The following is a 16,944-nucleotide window of genomic DNA, read 5'->3' as shown; positions in this document are numbered from 1 at the left end:
CCGACTCGATGGGCATATGAGTTTGAGTAAACCCCAGGAGTTGGTGATGGACAGGGAGGCCTGGGATGCTGTGATTCATGGGGTTGCAAAGAGTCGGACATGACTGAGCGACTGAACTGAACTGAAGCACTCAAGTTGCTAATCAAAAATAAGTCTGAGGATAAAAAAAACCCACATGTAACATTAAAAAGCTTAAGAAGTGAAAAAAAGAGAGAGAGAGAAAAGTTGCTGACTTATCCACTGCTTCAAAGATCAACTTGACAGAATTCCAGGGAGGAAAAAACTGGAGATACTATGTTATAAAATGTCTGAACTACCCATGAAGCAGTATAATGTTACTTGAAAGTTAACTTAATGAAAGCTTGAAACCACTGAAAATAATGTTTAACAAGTATAATTAAAATGCTAATATATCATTAATGCAAAATTTAGGTTTAAAGAAAGTAGGGAAAACCACTAGGTCATTCAGGTATGACCTAAATCAAATCACTTATGATGATACAGTGGAAGTGACGAATAGATCAATGGGATTAGATCTGGTAGAGAGTGTGCCTGAAGAACTATGAGTAGAAATTAGTAACACTGTACAGGGGGCAGTGACCAAAACTGTCCCCAAGAAAAATGCAAGAAGGCAAAGTGGTTGTCTGAGAAGGCTTTACAAATAGCTGAGGAAAGAAGAGAAATGAAAGGCAAGGCAGAAAGGGAAAGATTCATCCAACTGAGTGTAGAGTTCCAGAGAACAGCAAGGATAAGAAGGCCTTCTAAAACGAACAATGCAAAGAAATAGAGGAAAACAATAGAATGAGAAAGACCAGAGCTCTCTTCAAGAAAATTAGAGATATCATGAGAACACGTAAGACAAAGATGGGCACAATAAAGGACAGAAATGGTAAGGACCTAACAGACAGAGAAGATATTCAGAAGACGTGGCAAACATACACAGATGAACTGTACAAAAAAGGTCTTAATGACCCAGATAACCACGATGGTGTGGTCACTCACCTAGAGCCAGACATCCTAGAGTGTAAAGTCAGTGGGCCTTAGGAGGTGTTACTACAAAGTTACTCCAGGTGATGGAATTGCAGCTGGGCTATTTAAAACCCTAAAAGAGGATGCTGTTAAAATGCTGCACTCTATATGTCAGCAAATTTGGAAAACTCCCTGGTGGCTCAGACGGTAAAGAATCTGCCTGCAGTGTAGGAAACCTGGGTTCAATTCCTGGGTCAGGAAGATCCCCGGGAGAAGGGAATGGCTACCCACTCCAGTATTCTTGCCTGGAGAATTCCATGGACAGAGGAGCCTCGCAGACTACAGTCCATGGGGTTGCAAAGAGTTGGACATGACTGAGTGACACTTTCACTTTCAGCAGCAGCCACAGGACTGGAAAAGGTCCGTTTTCATTCCAATTCTAAAGAAAAAAAATGCCAAAGACTGTTTAAACTATCACACAGTTGTGTACATTTCTCATGGTAGCTAGGTTATGCTCAAAATCCTTCAAGCTAAGCTTCAGCAGTATGTGAACCGGGAACTTCCACATGTTCAAGCTGGGTTTAGAAAAGGCAGAGAAACCAGAGATCAAATTGCCAACATTCACTGGATCATGGAGAAAACAAGGGATTTCCAGAAAAATTTCTGCTTCACTGACTACACTAAAGCCTTTGACTGTGTAGATCACAACAAACTGTGGAATATTCTTAAAGAGATGAGAGTGCCAGAGCACCTAAGAACCAACGGTTAGAACCGGACATGGAACAACTAACTGGTTCCAAATTGTGAAAGGAGTACAACATGGCTGTATATTGTCATCCTTCTTGTTTAACTTACATGCAGAGTATATCATGTGAAACGCCAGGGTGGATGAATCACAAGGTGGAATCAACGTTGCTGGGAGTTATATTAACAACCTCAGGTACATAGTTCATAGGCTAATGGCAGAAAGTAAAGAGGAACTAAAGAGCCTCTTGAGGAAGGTAAAAGACGAGTGAAAAAGCTGGCTTGAAATTCAACATTCAAAAAACTAAGATCATGGTATCTAGTCCCCATCACTTCATGGCAAAGAGAAGGGAAAAGGGTTGAAGCAGTGACAAATTTTATTTTCTTGGGCTCCAAAATCACTGTGGACGGTGACTGCAGCCATGAAACTAAATGATGCTTGCTTACTGGAAGGAAAGCTATCACAAACCTAGACAGTGTATTGAAAAACAAAGACATCACTTTGCTGACAAAAGTTCGTATAGTCAAAGCTAAGGTTCTTCTAGTAGTATGTATGGGTGTGAAAATTGGACCATAAAGAAGGCTGAGTGCTGAAGAATTGCTTCTTTTGAATTGTGCTGGAGAAGACTCTTGAGAGTCCCTTGGACAGTAAGGAGATCAAACCAGTCCATCCTAAAGGAAATCCACCCTGAATAGTCATTGGAAGGACTGATGCTGAAGTTCCAATACTTTGGCCACCTGTTGTGAAGCGCCGACTCATAGGAAGAGACCCTGATATGCTGGGAGAGACTGAAGGCAAAAGAGAAGGGGGCAAAGGATGAGATGGTTAGATCGCATCACCAATTCAATGAACATGAATTTAAGCAGACTCTGGGAACTAGCTGGAAAACACCACCATCAAAAACATTCATAGTACTTCAACACCAGAATACACCTTCAAGCTCACACGAAACATTCACCGAGAGACCATATCCTGCACCATAAAACACACTTCAATAAATTTAGAATAGAAATACAATATATGCTCTTAGACCCCAATGAAATTATGGTAGAAATCAATACTGAAAAACAATTGGTAACAAAGTAAGGTGAACCCGAATTTTAATTTGTGAGATGCACCAAAATAGTGCTTAGTGGGAAAAACACAGCATTGAAAGCATATATTAGAAAAGATGATCTAAAATCAATACTCTTAAGCTTCCAAATAAACTGGATTTAATTTACTCTTCTTTTTCTAAACTAAGTAGAAAAAATAAGTAATTAAAAACAGCAGAAATTCATAAAATTTTAATAGGAAGTCAAGACTGGTTCTTTGAAAATATCAGTAAAACCAATAAGGCTCTAGCCAGGCTAAGAAAAAAGAGATGACACGGATCACTAATCTCAGAAATCAAATAGGTGACAACACTATATGATGAGCCCATGGACAGTAAAAGAATAATGAAAGAATATTACGAACACTGTAGGCACCAAAATTTGATAACCCAAATGAAATAGACCAATTCCTTCAAAGCCACAATCTGCCAATACACACACAAGAAAAAGCAGAGGATCTGAAAGTCTTTTCTTAAACAAAACTGAATGATTAAAAACCTTCCAAAACAGAAAGAACCAGGCCCAGATGAGTTCACTAGTGAATTCTACCAAATATTAAAGGAAGAAATTATACAAATTCTCTACCATTTCTTCCAGAAGATAGAAGCAGAAGGAATAATTTCTAATTAATTCTGAGGCCAGCATCACCCTCATACCAAAGCCACACAAAGACATTACAAGAAAACTTAAAAATTAGTATTCCTTCATAAACACAGATGTAAAAATCCACAACATAATATTAGAAAATCAAATCCAACAATGTATAAGAATTATACACTACAACCAAGTGGAATTTATTCCAGGTATACAAGATTGGTTCAACATTTAAAAATTAAGTAATGTAATCCATCACATAAAACAGGCTAAAAGAAAAACCACAAGATCATATCAAAAGACAGAAAAATATTTGATAAAGTCCAACATTCATTTACAATAGAAACTAGCAGCAAACTAAAAACAAACAGGAACTTCCTCAACCTGATAAAGAACATCCACAGGAAATAGCATACTCAGCTAATAGCATACTCAGTTGGTAAGAAACCTTTCTCATTAAAGTCAGGAACAAGGCAAGGATGACCTCCTCTTACCACTCAGTTTGAAAATCAAACTGGGAAGTCCTAGCTAATGCCATGAGATAAGAAAAGGAAATAAAAAGCATAAAGACTGGGAAGAAAGAAACAAAACTGCCTTTGTAAATGACATGATCATCTATGTAGAAAATCCAAAAGAATAAACCAAAGAAATCCTGGAACTAACAATTATAGCAAGGCTACAGGATACAAAGCTAATATACAGAAGTCAGTTGCTTTCCTATATACCAGCAGTGAGCAATATTATTTACATTAGCGCCTCAAAAATTACATACTGATGTATAAATCTCACAAGATATGAGCAAAAGTGTGAACCTACATAAATAAGATATAAATAAATAGAGAGATTCCATGTCATGGATCGGAAGAGTCAATAACGTGTCATTTTCCTGAACTTGATCCGTAGGTTCGATGCCATTCCAATCAAAATCACAAAAAGGTATTTTGCGGGTATTGCCAAATTGATATATGGAAAGACAAAAGACAGGCAATAAGCAATATACTGAAGAAAAGTAAAGTCGAGACACTGACATTACCCAACTTCAAGAAATACTATAAAGCTACAGAAATCAAGACAGTGCAGTGATGGAAAAATAGAGAAACAGAACAAAATAGAGCCCAAAATAGTCCCACATAAATATAGTCAACTGATCTTTGACAAAGAAAGGCAACTCCGTGGAGACAGGATAGTCTTCAACAAATGATACTGGAACAAATGCAAAAAAATGAATCTAGACACAGACCGCAAAAATTTAGTTCCAAACGTATCACAGACATAAGTGTAAAAAGCAGAATCTTAAAACTTCTGGAAGGTAACATCAGAGAAAATTTAGAGACCTTGGGTTTGGCAATGACTTTTAGCTACAACACCAAAAGTGCATTCCATTAAAAAGTAAGTTGGACTTCAATAACTTAAAACACTTATGCTCTATGAAAAACCCTTGTTAAGATATGAAAATACAAAGTGGGAGAAAATATTTGCAAAACACGTGATAAAGGACTTATACCCATATATAAAGAACTCTTAAATCTCAACAGTAAATTAATAAATGGACAAAAGATCAGAATAGACACCTCACCAGAGAAGTTATACACATGGCAAATAAGTATGAAAAGATGCTAACAACATATGTCATTAGGGAATGACAAAACAGCAGTGAGATACCACTACATATCTATGAGAATGGCTAAAATCCAAAACACTAACAGCGCCAATGCTGGTGAGAATGTAGGGCAACAAGAACTCACATTCATTGCTGGTAGGAATTCATACTCTGGAAAACACTTCAGCAGCTTCTTACAAAGGTAAATGTAGGCTTATTGTACAGTCCAGCAACTGCACTCCTTGATATTTATCCAAATGAGTTGAAAACTTATTTTACACAAAAATCTGCACATGCTTATAACAACTTTATTCAGAATTACCAAACACTGGAAACAACCAAGATATTCTTCAACAGATCAGCAGATAAACTGTGGTACATTCACAGCAATAGAAAGAAATAAGCTATCAAGCCATTAAAAGACATAAAAGCACCTTAAATGCAAATTACTAAATAAAAGAAGCCAACCTGGAAAGGGTACCAAGTAAAATTCCAAGCTATATGATATTCTGGAAAAGGCAAAACAGTGGATATGGTAAAAGGTCAGTGGTTGCCAGAGGCAGTGAACAGAGAGGGTCACCGAGGGGACTTGAGGGCGGTGAATCTATGCTGTATGATATTGTAATAGTGAATACATGACAATATGCCTTTGTCACAACCCACAGAACTGAGCAACACAAAGAATAAACTAAGGACTTTTGTTATTAATAATGTATCAATATTGGCTCATCAATGATAAGATATGTTCCACACTTAATGCAAAAGGAGAATAATAAGGGAAGCTGGAGGGTGGGGGGGCAGACATGGGAAATTTTTGTACTTTCTGCTCAAATTTTTCTGTAAACATTTTCTAAACTGCTCTAAAAAATAAAGTATTACATTTTATTTTAAAAATCATAACCAGCTTCAATTGCTTTTAAAAACGCTAAGTTCTTCATAAGTTGCTGGTCACTATTATAAATTTGAGGAAAAACTAAACGTGCGTATTGAAATTTTTAAGAAGTGATAGAAGGAAAAAACTATCATCTGACTTACCTGTTGCTTCAAAGGTCAGCTTTATGGAATCCCAGGGTGTCTGTTCTTTGGATACAAGTCTGAAATGAGCAGGTTCTCTTGGAGAAACTTCTGGGGCAGGAAGATACCAGTTTTTCCTATTTGGAAAGGTAACTTCAATATTTAGGTTGCTTTATTGATTAACTTCTAGCTATAACTCATGGACACGCTCAGAATATAATAAACACATAAACTCTGATGGAAATGATGATAAACAATGTCAGTTTCTCTGAAGCCCAGGTTATTATAGTAGTAAAACCTTCCTGAAGTTAAGAACAAGGATCCCCAGAGGAATCGGGTGGAGAGGGAGGTGGGAGGGGGGATCGGGATGGGGAATACGTGTAAATCTATGGCTGATTCATATCAATGTATGAAAAGAAAAAACAAAAAGAACAAGGATCCCAGGTGATCTGAGTTCCATTACCCCTACTATTTCTTTTCCTCCATTCCTTCACTGCCAAACCATTATACTTCCCAGAAATAAAACAATTAGAAACTGATGCTTAGCTGCTTGCTATCTGTTAGACCAGTGAAAAGGGCTACCCTTTGTAACTATTCAGGTTTCTAGAGGAAAGACATCCTAAATTTGAAAAAGCAGAATTTTGAAGGAAAAAAAAAACAAAAAACTTCTGAGTGCTTTATCTGTAGTACTATCAGAGCTTTTGTAGTGATATAAAAAAAATAATATAAACAGCACTCAACTTCTGTGTTAACCAGTTTAAATAAGAGAGTACCGGCACAGTGATAGGAACTGAGAACACACTACCCCCATCTCAAAGGAGAGAAGTGATGAACCGACCTGATGAGGAAGTGCACAGGCAGATACCAGGGGAAGCCACAGAGCGGGGCGCTCTCCTCACAGTCAGCTCGGACGGTGTCGTTGACTTCGGAAACGTGAGGTGTTATGTGGGACATGCCAGTATAATCAAATCCATTGATCCACACTCCAGAGTCCCGTTTAACTACGTTTCCATCCAGACCATGAAACGTTCTGGTTATATGCTGAGAAGAACAAGCCTGATGAGGAAAGTACTGTTTGAACTCCTTCAGCTACATCCCTGCCCCACATGAACGAAAATGACTAAGTAACAATACCAAGAGATGAAGAGGCTACCGAGGAACGGGAACCCTCACATACCACTGGCACCAACACTTCAGGAGACTGCTTAGCATCACCTAGTAAAGTCAGCATGCACATACCCTGCACACCAGCAACTCCACTCCTGAGTGTGGACCTCAGAGAAACTTGAACAGGGTACAAGAGTGTTGGTTCCGCACTGTCTATATTAGCAAAAGCTGGATACAACCCAAATGTCCATTGATAGCAGAATGGACAAATAAATTAGGGTGTCATCCTAGAACAGAAGTCTATGCAGCAATGAAAAATAATGAACTACAGTGATACAATTCATCCTGGAACACTCTGACATGCTGTTGGGCAATAAGAAGCAAAGTCACCAAAGAGTATTTATGGTTTGGCTTTATCTATAAGAAGCTCAAAAACAGGCAAAACTTCTATGTTGTTTAGAGATTCATACATATGTGGCACAGTGATGGTTAACTGCAACCTTTAAGATAGTACTTTGGAGGGTGGTAAGAAGGAGAGGAGCAAAACAGCTGGGATTAAGGAGGGAACACAAGGGTTTTCTAAGGTGCAACTAATGATCTTTTAAATCAAGATGATTGTTTTACTATTTCTTACAAATATACTACTATATTTGTATTTCATACAAATTTTTTTGAAAACCAACTATTTCAGATTTAAAACACATGAACACTAAAACTCCTAAAAGGTCTTATTTAAAAGAAATACACACACATACACACACCCCCACCTTTCCCTTTCAGTCTGTTGTTACATGAAGCTAATTCATGTGCAAAAGAAAAACAGAAATCACAGCTCACCACTAGATGACAGACTTGTGCCTAACAGAATGAAAAGGCACCTTGCTCCATCCTGAATAGCTCTATTGACAGCAGAAACCAGCCTGAAGAATATCAAATTCGAAAAGAAACAGTACAAAGGGCAGGGGAAAACCAAAGCCCACAGGCCAAATGGCCTGCTACTATTTTTATAAATAAAGCTTTACTGGAACACGGCCACATGCATCTGCTGGTACTGTCCATGGCAGCTTTCACTCTGTAAAAACAGAGTGGCTAAAACAGAGACCGGCTGGCAGAGCCTGAAATATTTATTACCCGGCCCTTTAAGTCGAGCTTCTCCTAATGATTACTGATGTAACATCTGTCACATAAAATGGATCACTGTGTTCTACAGGTCTGTAAACAAGGAATAGTTGGCTCTTCCTCAAAATCTCCTCTCTGATATTTAAGTTCAAACATATTATTATTAACTTACTCAAGTCTTTGAATAGTATCTAGGTTATGACTCTTGGCTTTTCTGTTTGGCCACTCCATTCCCTCTTACAGGAAGACTGAAAATAAGATGACTTAAGTTCTTTTTCCTATTTTTTACCAGCTCTAAAAAGTTTGCAGAAAAAGTTGAAATCTAAGAAAGTTGCAAATCTCATTCTATTAATATCTAAGTTGTTATACTTTCACTATCCCGTATTACCTTGAATATTACCTAAGATCAGTCTTACCAGCATTTTAAAGAGTCTGTTTCCTTTTGCCAGTTGATAGCAATTCATATTTTTACTCAGTCTGCAGACAGCTTTACAATCTATATTTCTGACAGTTCATTACTCCATGATACATATATGTGCTCATTTTTCTAAGTACATTTTTGTAATCTGAACAGTAGTAAAAACAAACAGGTTTCCTTTCAGTCCCTTGGGAGAAGGGTTTCTAGCTGATCAGAATGCCTCTTGATGGTCAATCTTTTCCTCACTGCCTTACACAAAATAGTCAAGGTACAGTCAACAGGTCAACAGTAGAAAAGTCACTTATGTGTTTCGAGCTTTACTGTTGACCAGTGAAACTCAAAATACCATAAGCCTTTCCTGTCCAGAATCTCAAATAGCTCACACAAAATCACTCTTACCTGAAGAAACACTCTCTTTGGCTTTGGACTGGCAGGGTTGGAGCTGTACGGGAAAAAAGTTCCACTGCAAACAAGGAGGAATGTAACTGTACATACCAAAGTTAAACTTAGCATTGTTCTTTTTGTGCTTTTGACAAGGTAGATGAAGTTAATCTAAAAACACAAAAACAGAAAAATTACCATTGGCAGGAAAGTGGTTTTAGTGACTTTCTAACAGGCATTGTAGCAGATAATGAAGGACATGTATCAGCATGTGCTAACACACTCCAGCTTCCGGTACACAAAGCACTCATTATAAGGGATTTCCATCACAAGTCAAGAATCTAAATAAATGAGAGATGCCACCATCATGGAGACAGTATGCAGACTTCTTGGCAGGCAGCAAGACAGTACGGGGGAACAGGGAAACTGAGACAGGGTCTCTGCTCAGTCAAAAGATTACAGCATGTACATCTGTCAGCCAAACAGTGACCATATTTTATTTCTATCAATACTCTGCAGCCAACACTGTACAGCAGACAACTATTTAACTGTACCAGACATCATGACATGTTTTTATTAAAGAAGTAACCTTTTATGCAAGTAAGCAGGCCTATTTCAAAACAAAACTCAAGTTCTATTTGTAATGCTTTCATAACATGCCCAGGTGCTAGATTCACCTAAATGAGCATTTAGATGCACCTTCAAGACTGCTCTGCATGTAAAGAAAAACTGCTATAAAAGTAGTTCTGCACCTGAAACTTACACAGTATCATAAATCAACTTTTAGTTCAATTGAAAAAAAACAAAACTCTGAAAACTGAAACAAACTGGGAACATAAAAGTCATTCTGCTCTTTTCACTGCCAAGTTAACCAAAGCCAACACAAAACAACAGATCTGAACTTGGGCAGGAAAACAAGTGGCTCAGTCTCAAGATGGGCATCCTGAAAGTCCTGAATATACTTACATTATTTTCTTAGTTGTAATGAAATCATTGAATTAAAGTTTTGGAGGACACACAACTCATAGAATATGTCCACAGATCCCCTAGGGGTTCTGAAGGAGCCACTCCAAGAAACAATGACCTAATCCCTGCTCCCCTTATCGGCTACCCTCCCAGCGTCAAGAAGAAGAAAAGTGAAGAACATAAAGGTGAAAATATGTTTTTGAGATGAAAATGAAAAATTATTCATACCAAGTATTCAACTATATGAAACTAATAAAAAGAATTTATATCTACAGTGTAACATATGCCATCCAGAGTAACCTCCAGCAAAGGAGTGCTGGCCTTATGTTTTCACACTGGGGCCAAAAAGGAGAAAAAGTGCCCAAGGCTTTAGGGCAGTGAGTCAGCGAGACACAATGTGTTACCCTGTCTGTCCCTCTTCCTCCTAAGAGTCACAATATTTAAAATGTGGCTCCTCAGAACAGTATCAAATATCCTGCCACGTAATGAGTTTCGCCTCCAGTGGAAGGCTGGTTAGGTTTCGGTACAGTCCTGTGGGTCCAGATGAAGCCTCCCTGTGGCTCCTGCCATTCTCCACCTGCTGCTCCTAGAGCCGTCCTACAGCTTCTGGTTAGGCGACAGCTCCCACATCCACATTCTCTCTTCTCCATGTTACGAGGCTCATCTTTTCTGCCTCTTGTGTCCACCTTCTGGAAGAGGTTTGGTAATGGTGATAAATGAAAAGGTGATCCCAGAGGGAGAGAAGGAAGAAGAGAATGGCCTAAATAACAATGTATCTGGATCCCACTGTCTTAACTGTCACTATCTTTTGTCTTAAATATTATATCTGATACCACTCTAGGTTCCAAAATGGGTGTGAATTAAAATGAAGAGAAGCATGAGAAGGGACTATGCAATGTCCAGTGTGTACTGGCTTTTTCTGTTTCTGACAGTTTAACCTCCTGATCCCACTCCTATCAGTAGTCTTATGTAATCAATATAACCACGATGGCCCCAGCACAAGATAACTCCCAGAAACCTGTTAACCAGTCATTTGACAGCAATTTAATTGCTTCCTAGCAAATATATTTAATAAATCCCCATAGACTAAGAGAAAAGCTCTCAGAAGTATGCATCGTGGTTCAGTTCTCCACTACCCAAGAAGAAAAGGCTCACTCTATTAAAAAGCCACTATCTATAACACAGGTACACACAAATAAGAAATGAGTGAAGAGAATGGTAACCCACAGCATCAAAGAGCAGCAGAGTTATCTCACAGTATAATGACAATCAAATTCGAGCTTAAAATACTCCAAGAGGCACTTTCCAAAAGCTTTCCAAATAAAATATAATTTAGAAGATAATAACTTTAATCTAGTTGCTTATGGTTTCAAAGATTTCCATGCTTTGGAGTCACTCCCAATTTTCAGGGTTCTTTTTGTCCCCGGTTCATACTGAACTGATCTGAAATGCCCCACATTTTGATCATCTTTTATGAGTATTAAGAGCCTTCATTCACGGACGATGATTTAAATACATTTGGGGGCAGGAGGATCCAGTTCATAACTTTGCTTACTCTAGATTAAACCTAATCTCCATGTGATGACACTACAAACTCCTTTAATTCTCACAACAGCCAACCTATCAAGAAACACAGAGGATTTAAAGGCTTAACATTAAAACCAACAGAAGTAAACTTTGAAGAGAACAAACAGCACTTCAGAATTTTCCATTCATCCCTGCAAATACCAGTAAAGACTTAACCATAGTATTAATAGTTTAAAAAAACAGTTCTGTGTATAAGAATTACTCTACAGGGCTACAGACACAGTCACATACATAGCAATTTATTGGTTATTTTGGAGAAGGAAATGGCAACCCACTCCAGTATTCTTCCCTGGAAAATCCCATGGGTAGCAGAACCTGGCTGGCTACAGGCCATGGGCTCACAAAAGAGTCGGACACAACTTAGTGACTAAACAAGGACAAACTCTATTGAAGGGCCTTCCATGGATAGTGCTGACCATATCTCTGGTTCCTAGATCTTAGTCTTCACATGAGATGCCTTTTACTGTATCTGTGTGAAAAGCTCGTTATTATCTCCATGGAGGAAAGAATTCTAAGAGTCCTAACTACTTTTTCTGTTTTGTCCCCTAGCCTCAAGTCTCAGAGTATAACTACAGGTATTCAAGTAAGACAGGTATGTTTTACTCTTAGGAACTGCAATGAAAAGAACCACAGAACAGGGGAGTGCTGACACCACGCTAAGGGCAGAGCTCCGCCTGCAGCCTGCTCCAGCAGGGTGGGTGTTATCCACTCTGCACCATTTCTTCCCCACTCTCCCCTCTGGAGAGTCCCTGGGAAGAGAAGCTGGCATGGCAGAGGCAGGACTCTCTCTCTGAGGGCGGAACACTGACACAGCAAAATGACAAAGCCTGTAACACGTTCTCATTACTCGGTAAATGAAGGCATGTTTGGGTGCTGTGTGTCACTCAAGGACACAGACTCCACTGATGACCTTGCTGGTGCCAGCAGTGAGGCAGGTGAATGACAGTGGAAAAGTCCTCATCAGAATTAGTCTCCCTTCACTAGCTCTAACAGCAACAGTGAAACTACCACGTATTTATTAACACTTGCCTCCAGTCAGTAAGTTCAAAACACATTCTAAAAATTCACCACCAAACAATCTACCAGTTCTCACTTGATATTCATTCCACACATTTCACATTCAGGTGGTTTGAAAGCTATCTGAAAAGAAGTATCATCAGAGGATTTGGGAGCATGAGGAGGCAAAAATAACAACAAAACCCCCCTTCTACGTTTTCTGACCACACCGAACCTACAATATGCACCATTTCTTTTGCTTAAGAGTAGAAACTAAGTGTTGGCCACTCAGTCGTGTCTGACTCTGAAACCCCATGGACAGTAGACCACCAGGCTCTTCTGTCAATGGAATCCTCCAGCCAAGAATACTGGAGTGGGTTGCCATTTCCTTCTCCAGGGGATCTTCCCGACTCAGGGGTTGAACCCAGATCTCTTGCATTTCAGGCGGACTGTTTACAGTCTGAGAAACCAGGGAAGGTCTTCAATGCTATTTCATAAGATCTAGCATGGTTAAACTCATCATATATTTATATACAAAATGAAGAAGGAAATTTAAAAAAAAATGAAAACCTTTTTCCTTACAAAATAGGATGAGAGAATCATGGTACAACCAGCCAAAACAGAGGCCAGCACAACGTCAGGTGGAATTTCCGAACCACTCCTGCCAAGGATAGGCGTAAACATCTCAAATACGGCCCAGATGAGATACAGTGCATACAGATATGGAATAAACATCCCCAAAAGGTAAAAGACAATAAATTTTCCTCCAGCACCTAGAGAAAAAGAGAAAGAAAACATACATCTCTGAAATTCTCCAGTGAGATAATAGCTTTTAATAGCAACAGTGTATCTTTACACCTAACAAAAATTAGGTTAGCAGTGACTTGGCCTTTTGGTACATGTTATAAAGAGAGATAAAACACTTTGAGAGGGTAAAATACAAATAAGAAAACAAAAAATGTAATATATTACCATGTGTTCATTTATGTGAGAATGATGGATATAAGATAAACATCTGTGTGATCTTAAAACAGCAATAATTTTGAAAGCCTACCCAAGAAAACCAAATAAGGAGACAAGTCTCTGGAAGCCTTAATGTATTTTCCCGTTTGTATCGCAACCAAAAATACCCTACCATGCTGCTTCAAGTCCTTTTGCACGCAAAGCTTTGTGAGCAGCGGGAATGCCACCCAGACAGCGCTGATAAATGCAGAGCAGAGCCCCTGGTAAGTGAGAGCTGTAAGGAACCCACAGTGTACAAACAACGAGACATCAAAAAATACTTCTCCCAGGTACCGGCCACTGGCGTTCTGAAAGAAAGAAAATACAGACAACTCATCAAGATCTTTTATTGCAGTATAATTTCCACTGCTCAGAAAAGCTACATTTTGTCTTGAGCAGGGTCTATTCTTTAGACTATGAAGTAAACACTGACAAAGCTACCTCCTCTCACGAAGCAATAAGTTCAAATTGCTGCACCAGAAAGGAGAATTTAACAAGTTGGGGTAAAAACATCATTACTCATAAATAAGCTTTCCCTCCACTGGGCTGAGAGACCTTTGGAAATGTTCTAAAGTAGAAGAAAGCACTTCCCTTAAAACATTCACTTCTATAAGCTCTTTTATTCATGAAATTTTCAAAGAATGTCAAGCAAACCAGAGAAAGAACCCACATGAAGAACAGTATAAGCTGTTGCAGCACCACCAACAGCACGCCTCAAGAACTGCAGGACCCTTAGAGCACAGGGCCATGGGGGGTTTGATCAACACTTCTTGAGCTTTGAAGTCTGAAAGTCTGAGGATTCCTGTAGAGCACCTTGAGTTCTTCAGGAGAAAGTTGCCTTATGAACTTTATACATCTTAACTTCTACACCAGTGATTCTATTAGTGTAAACAGGAAAGTTGTAATTTCGGTGCACAGACACCAAAACAGAAATACATATGTTTAAGCTTTTCTCTCTCCTCTGCCTTCTCATTTCTATACAGTCCAGGGCATGTTTGTTAAAAGAGCCCCTACTTCAAAAGTGCAAAAGAGTTTCAGTCACACGTGTTTCAAAACAAACTAAAGGTCACTTGGCAAACCTCCTTGGACAATGAAAGATAGGCTATTGTCGGTAAAATATTAGATGTTCAACACTATTAATCAAGAGTCATGGTCTCTAAAAAGAATAAAATAGTTCTCAGGATGCAATTTGAAGCAGAATTCCACTCAGATATTTAAAAACAAAGACATCAACAATGAAGACTGTAATAACTGAAGATGTTTTACACTGTTCGCACTTTGTACCAAGTTCAAACATCCCTTAAATCCCTTCTCCCCACCTCTATCACCCTTTCCCCCTTCCAGTCCATTGGTAAAATATACTGTTACCAGTGTGTTCCTGCTGAATCACAAATCTTCTCATTCAATATCCTGCTTAGAAAGTTTAAACTGTGGCCCCAGTGATTTTTAGGGTTATGCTCTAACTATCAACCTTATCTTCACCACACTGAACTTTTTATTGCCTGTCACCCAAACGCATCTTGTATATTCTGACCTTTGCCCATCAACCAGTTCCCTGGTACACTTCTACTCAGGCCACAAAAAACACAGTTCAAATGTCACCACCCCCTTCATGAAGCGTTCCTGACTTCACAAACAAAATTCATCTCTCCTGGCCCTACAATCCTACAGCACTGTGAAACTATCACTATTTCACTTCATCCCAGTACACTGAAATCACTGTGATTTCCCCATCATTTCATCCCCCAATTGAGACTGTGACCTTCTCAAAGAAAAGACTATGTCCTCAATCTCTGTACCAGGCCCGAGGATGGGAACCCACTGGGTACTCAAAGACAATGTCAGACAAAAATGAAAATATTACTTTTTCTACTGTGCCTTCAGCCCAAAGTTTCATAATTGGACAACTGAAATTAGACAGAATTTTACTAAGCATTTCTGTCTTACCCTTTACTGTACCCCAATGCCATATCAACAATAGTCAGCCACACTCTGGTTACATCCCACTGCAGCAAGAATAAATACCTGAAATTGAGCCGCATCATGTAATTCTTTTGGAAACTGAAGTCATGAAAATAAAAGTATTGGCTCAACCATAAACAGATGGCTAACCTCAATGTATCTCTTCAGTAGGGCCTGCCACACAGAAGGGCTCCTTACACCATATCCCAACATGAACTGAACTGAGACCAAGCTTCAGTTCTTGAAGACATGCTAGTCAGAGTATCCTGTTTATAATCTTCCATGTCTCCAGTCTAATCCCCAGCAGGAAAAACTGAAATAAACAGGTGTGCACATGCCATACTGAAAATGATGGAAGAAAGAAAGATTTTCCCTTTTATTATCTTAGAAAACCAGGACATGAGAGTGGCTCGCTCTCTAATTATTCAGTTTTTAGTCCTGGTCTCTCAAAAACCTAATACTTAACTTTGTTTTTACCAAACAAATGTACACAGTTGAAACCATGACAATACGGCTATTTCTCTACGACAGCATATGTCATTTTGGAACTCTATCTCCCTTCCCTTTCTCTCTTCAGCAATGTGTCATTAACCCCCAGACCACCTAGCATGCTGACAGAATCTGTATCAGCAACATACAGGTTAAAAAAAAAAAAGTAAAGGAGACTGAACATGTTCAGTGCAGCATTAGATACAGTGCTCATCCAGGCAGAAAATAGTGTCAGTTCTGTGCCAGAGACTGCCTCAGCACAGGGGAGAGTGAACATCATCATCCCTGCCCTCAAGGAGCTGACAGTCCAATGGAGAACAGAGCTATTCAAATAAAAATAACTGGTGGCCCCAGGGAAGGTTGGCAGATTAAAGATCATGGTTACAAAAACTGCCACTGTCAGCAGAAGGAGAAGACTATGCTAACACACCTTGCTGTCACCAACACCCCAAACACTGTTTGCCAGCCATATAAACTCATTTATTTAAAGTCTGCAACCCTCAGAATAAGTAGTTTTCCAGAAAGTCAACATGGTTCTGGGAGTCAATTTTCCATAACCATGCCAAACAATTTTTGGTGTCACAAAAGGTGAAACATAAGGAACCCCACCTGAGTTTGTCTTCAATCCTTGAAGGTGGCAGAAAGAAATCAATAAAAAAGCCCAACACTTACCACATAATAAAATCTTTTTGCAAGGGTATGTATGAATATTATTTTGGCTACAGCTGCAGTTCCATACAGACAAACGGAGACATAGAAGTGGTTATACCATGAGAGGGACTGTCCAATAAGGGAGACGAATACTGCTATAATGAGAACTGTAACCAAGCTGGTAAACCAGCTTATCAGAGTGATGCCAAGTCCACAGAAGAAGTCCTTTGTGTAGGTAGCAGCTGACGGA

At 39.0% G+C, this 16,944-nt stretch overlaps 1 protein-coding gene across 2 annotated transcripts in view; it reads right to left on the bottom strand.

Moving 5' to 3' along the window:
• Positions 1-16,944, bottom strand: part of ERMP1 (endoplasmic reticulum metallopeptidase 1) — a 47,703-nt gene that overhangs the window by 9,113 nt on the left and 21,646 nt on the right. The window contains exons 8-13 of one of the 2 annotated variants that reach the window (XM_061132715.1): positions 16,716-16,936; positions 13,726-13,900; positions 13,173-13,363; positions 9,060-9,212; positions 6,855-7,072; positions 6,038-6,153 (exon numbers count right to left, since the gene is read on the bottom strand). In XM_061132715.1, the coding sequence (XP_060988698.1) occupies positions 6,038-6,153; positions 6,855-7,072; positions 9,060-9,212; positions 13,173-13,363; positions 13,726-13,900; positions 16,716-16,936 (1,074 nt within the window). The remainder of the gene's footprint in view (positions 1-6,037; positions 6,154-6,854; positions 7,073-9,059; positions 9,213-13,172; positions 13,364-13,725; positions 13,901-16,715; positions 16,937-16,944) is intronic. The other variant, XM_061132716.1, reaches the window with a different exon arrangement.

Source organism: Dama dama, chromosome 29, assembly GCF_033118175.1.
Source record: "Dama dama isolate Ldn47 chromosome 29, ASM3311817v1, whole genome shotgun sequence".
Classification (NCBI taxonomy): domain Eukaryota; kingdom Metazoa; phylum Chordata; class Mammalia; order Artiodactyla; family Cervidae; genus Dama; species Dama dama.
The sequence above is the reverse complement of the archived record's forward strand: the minus strand, read 5'-3'. Positions and strand labels throughout refer to the sequence as shown.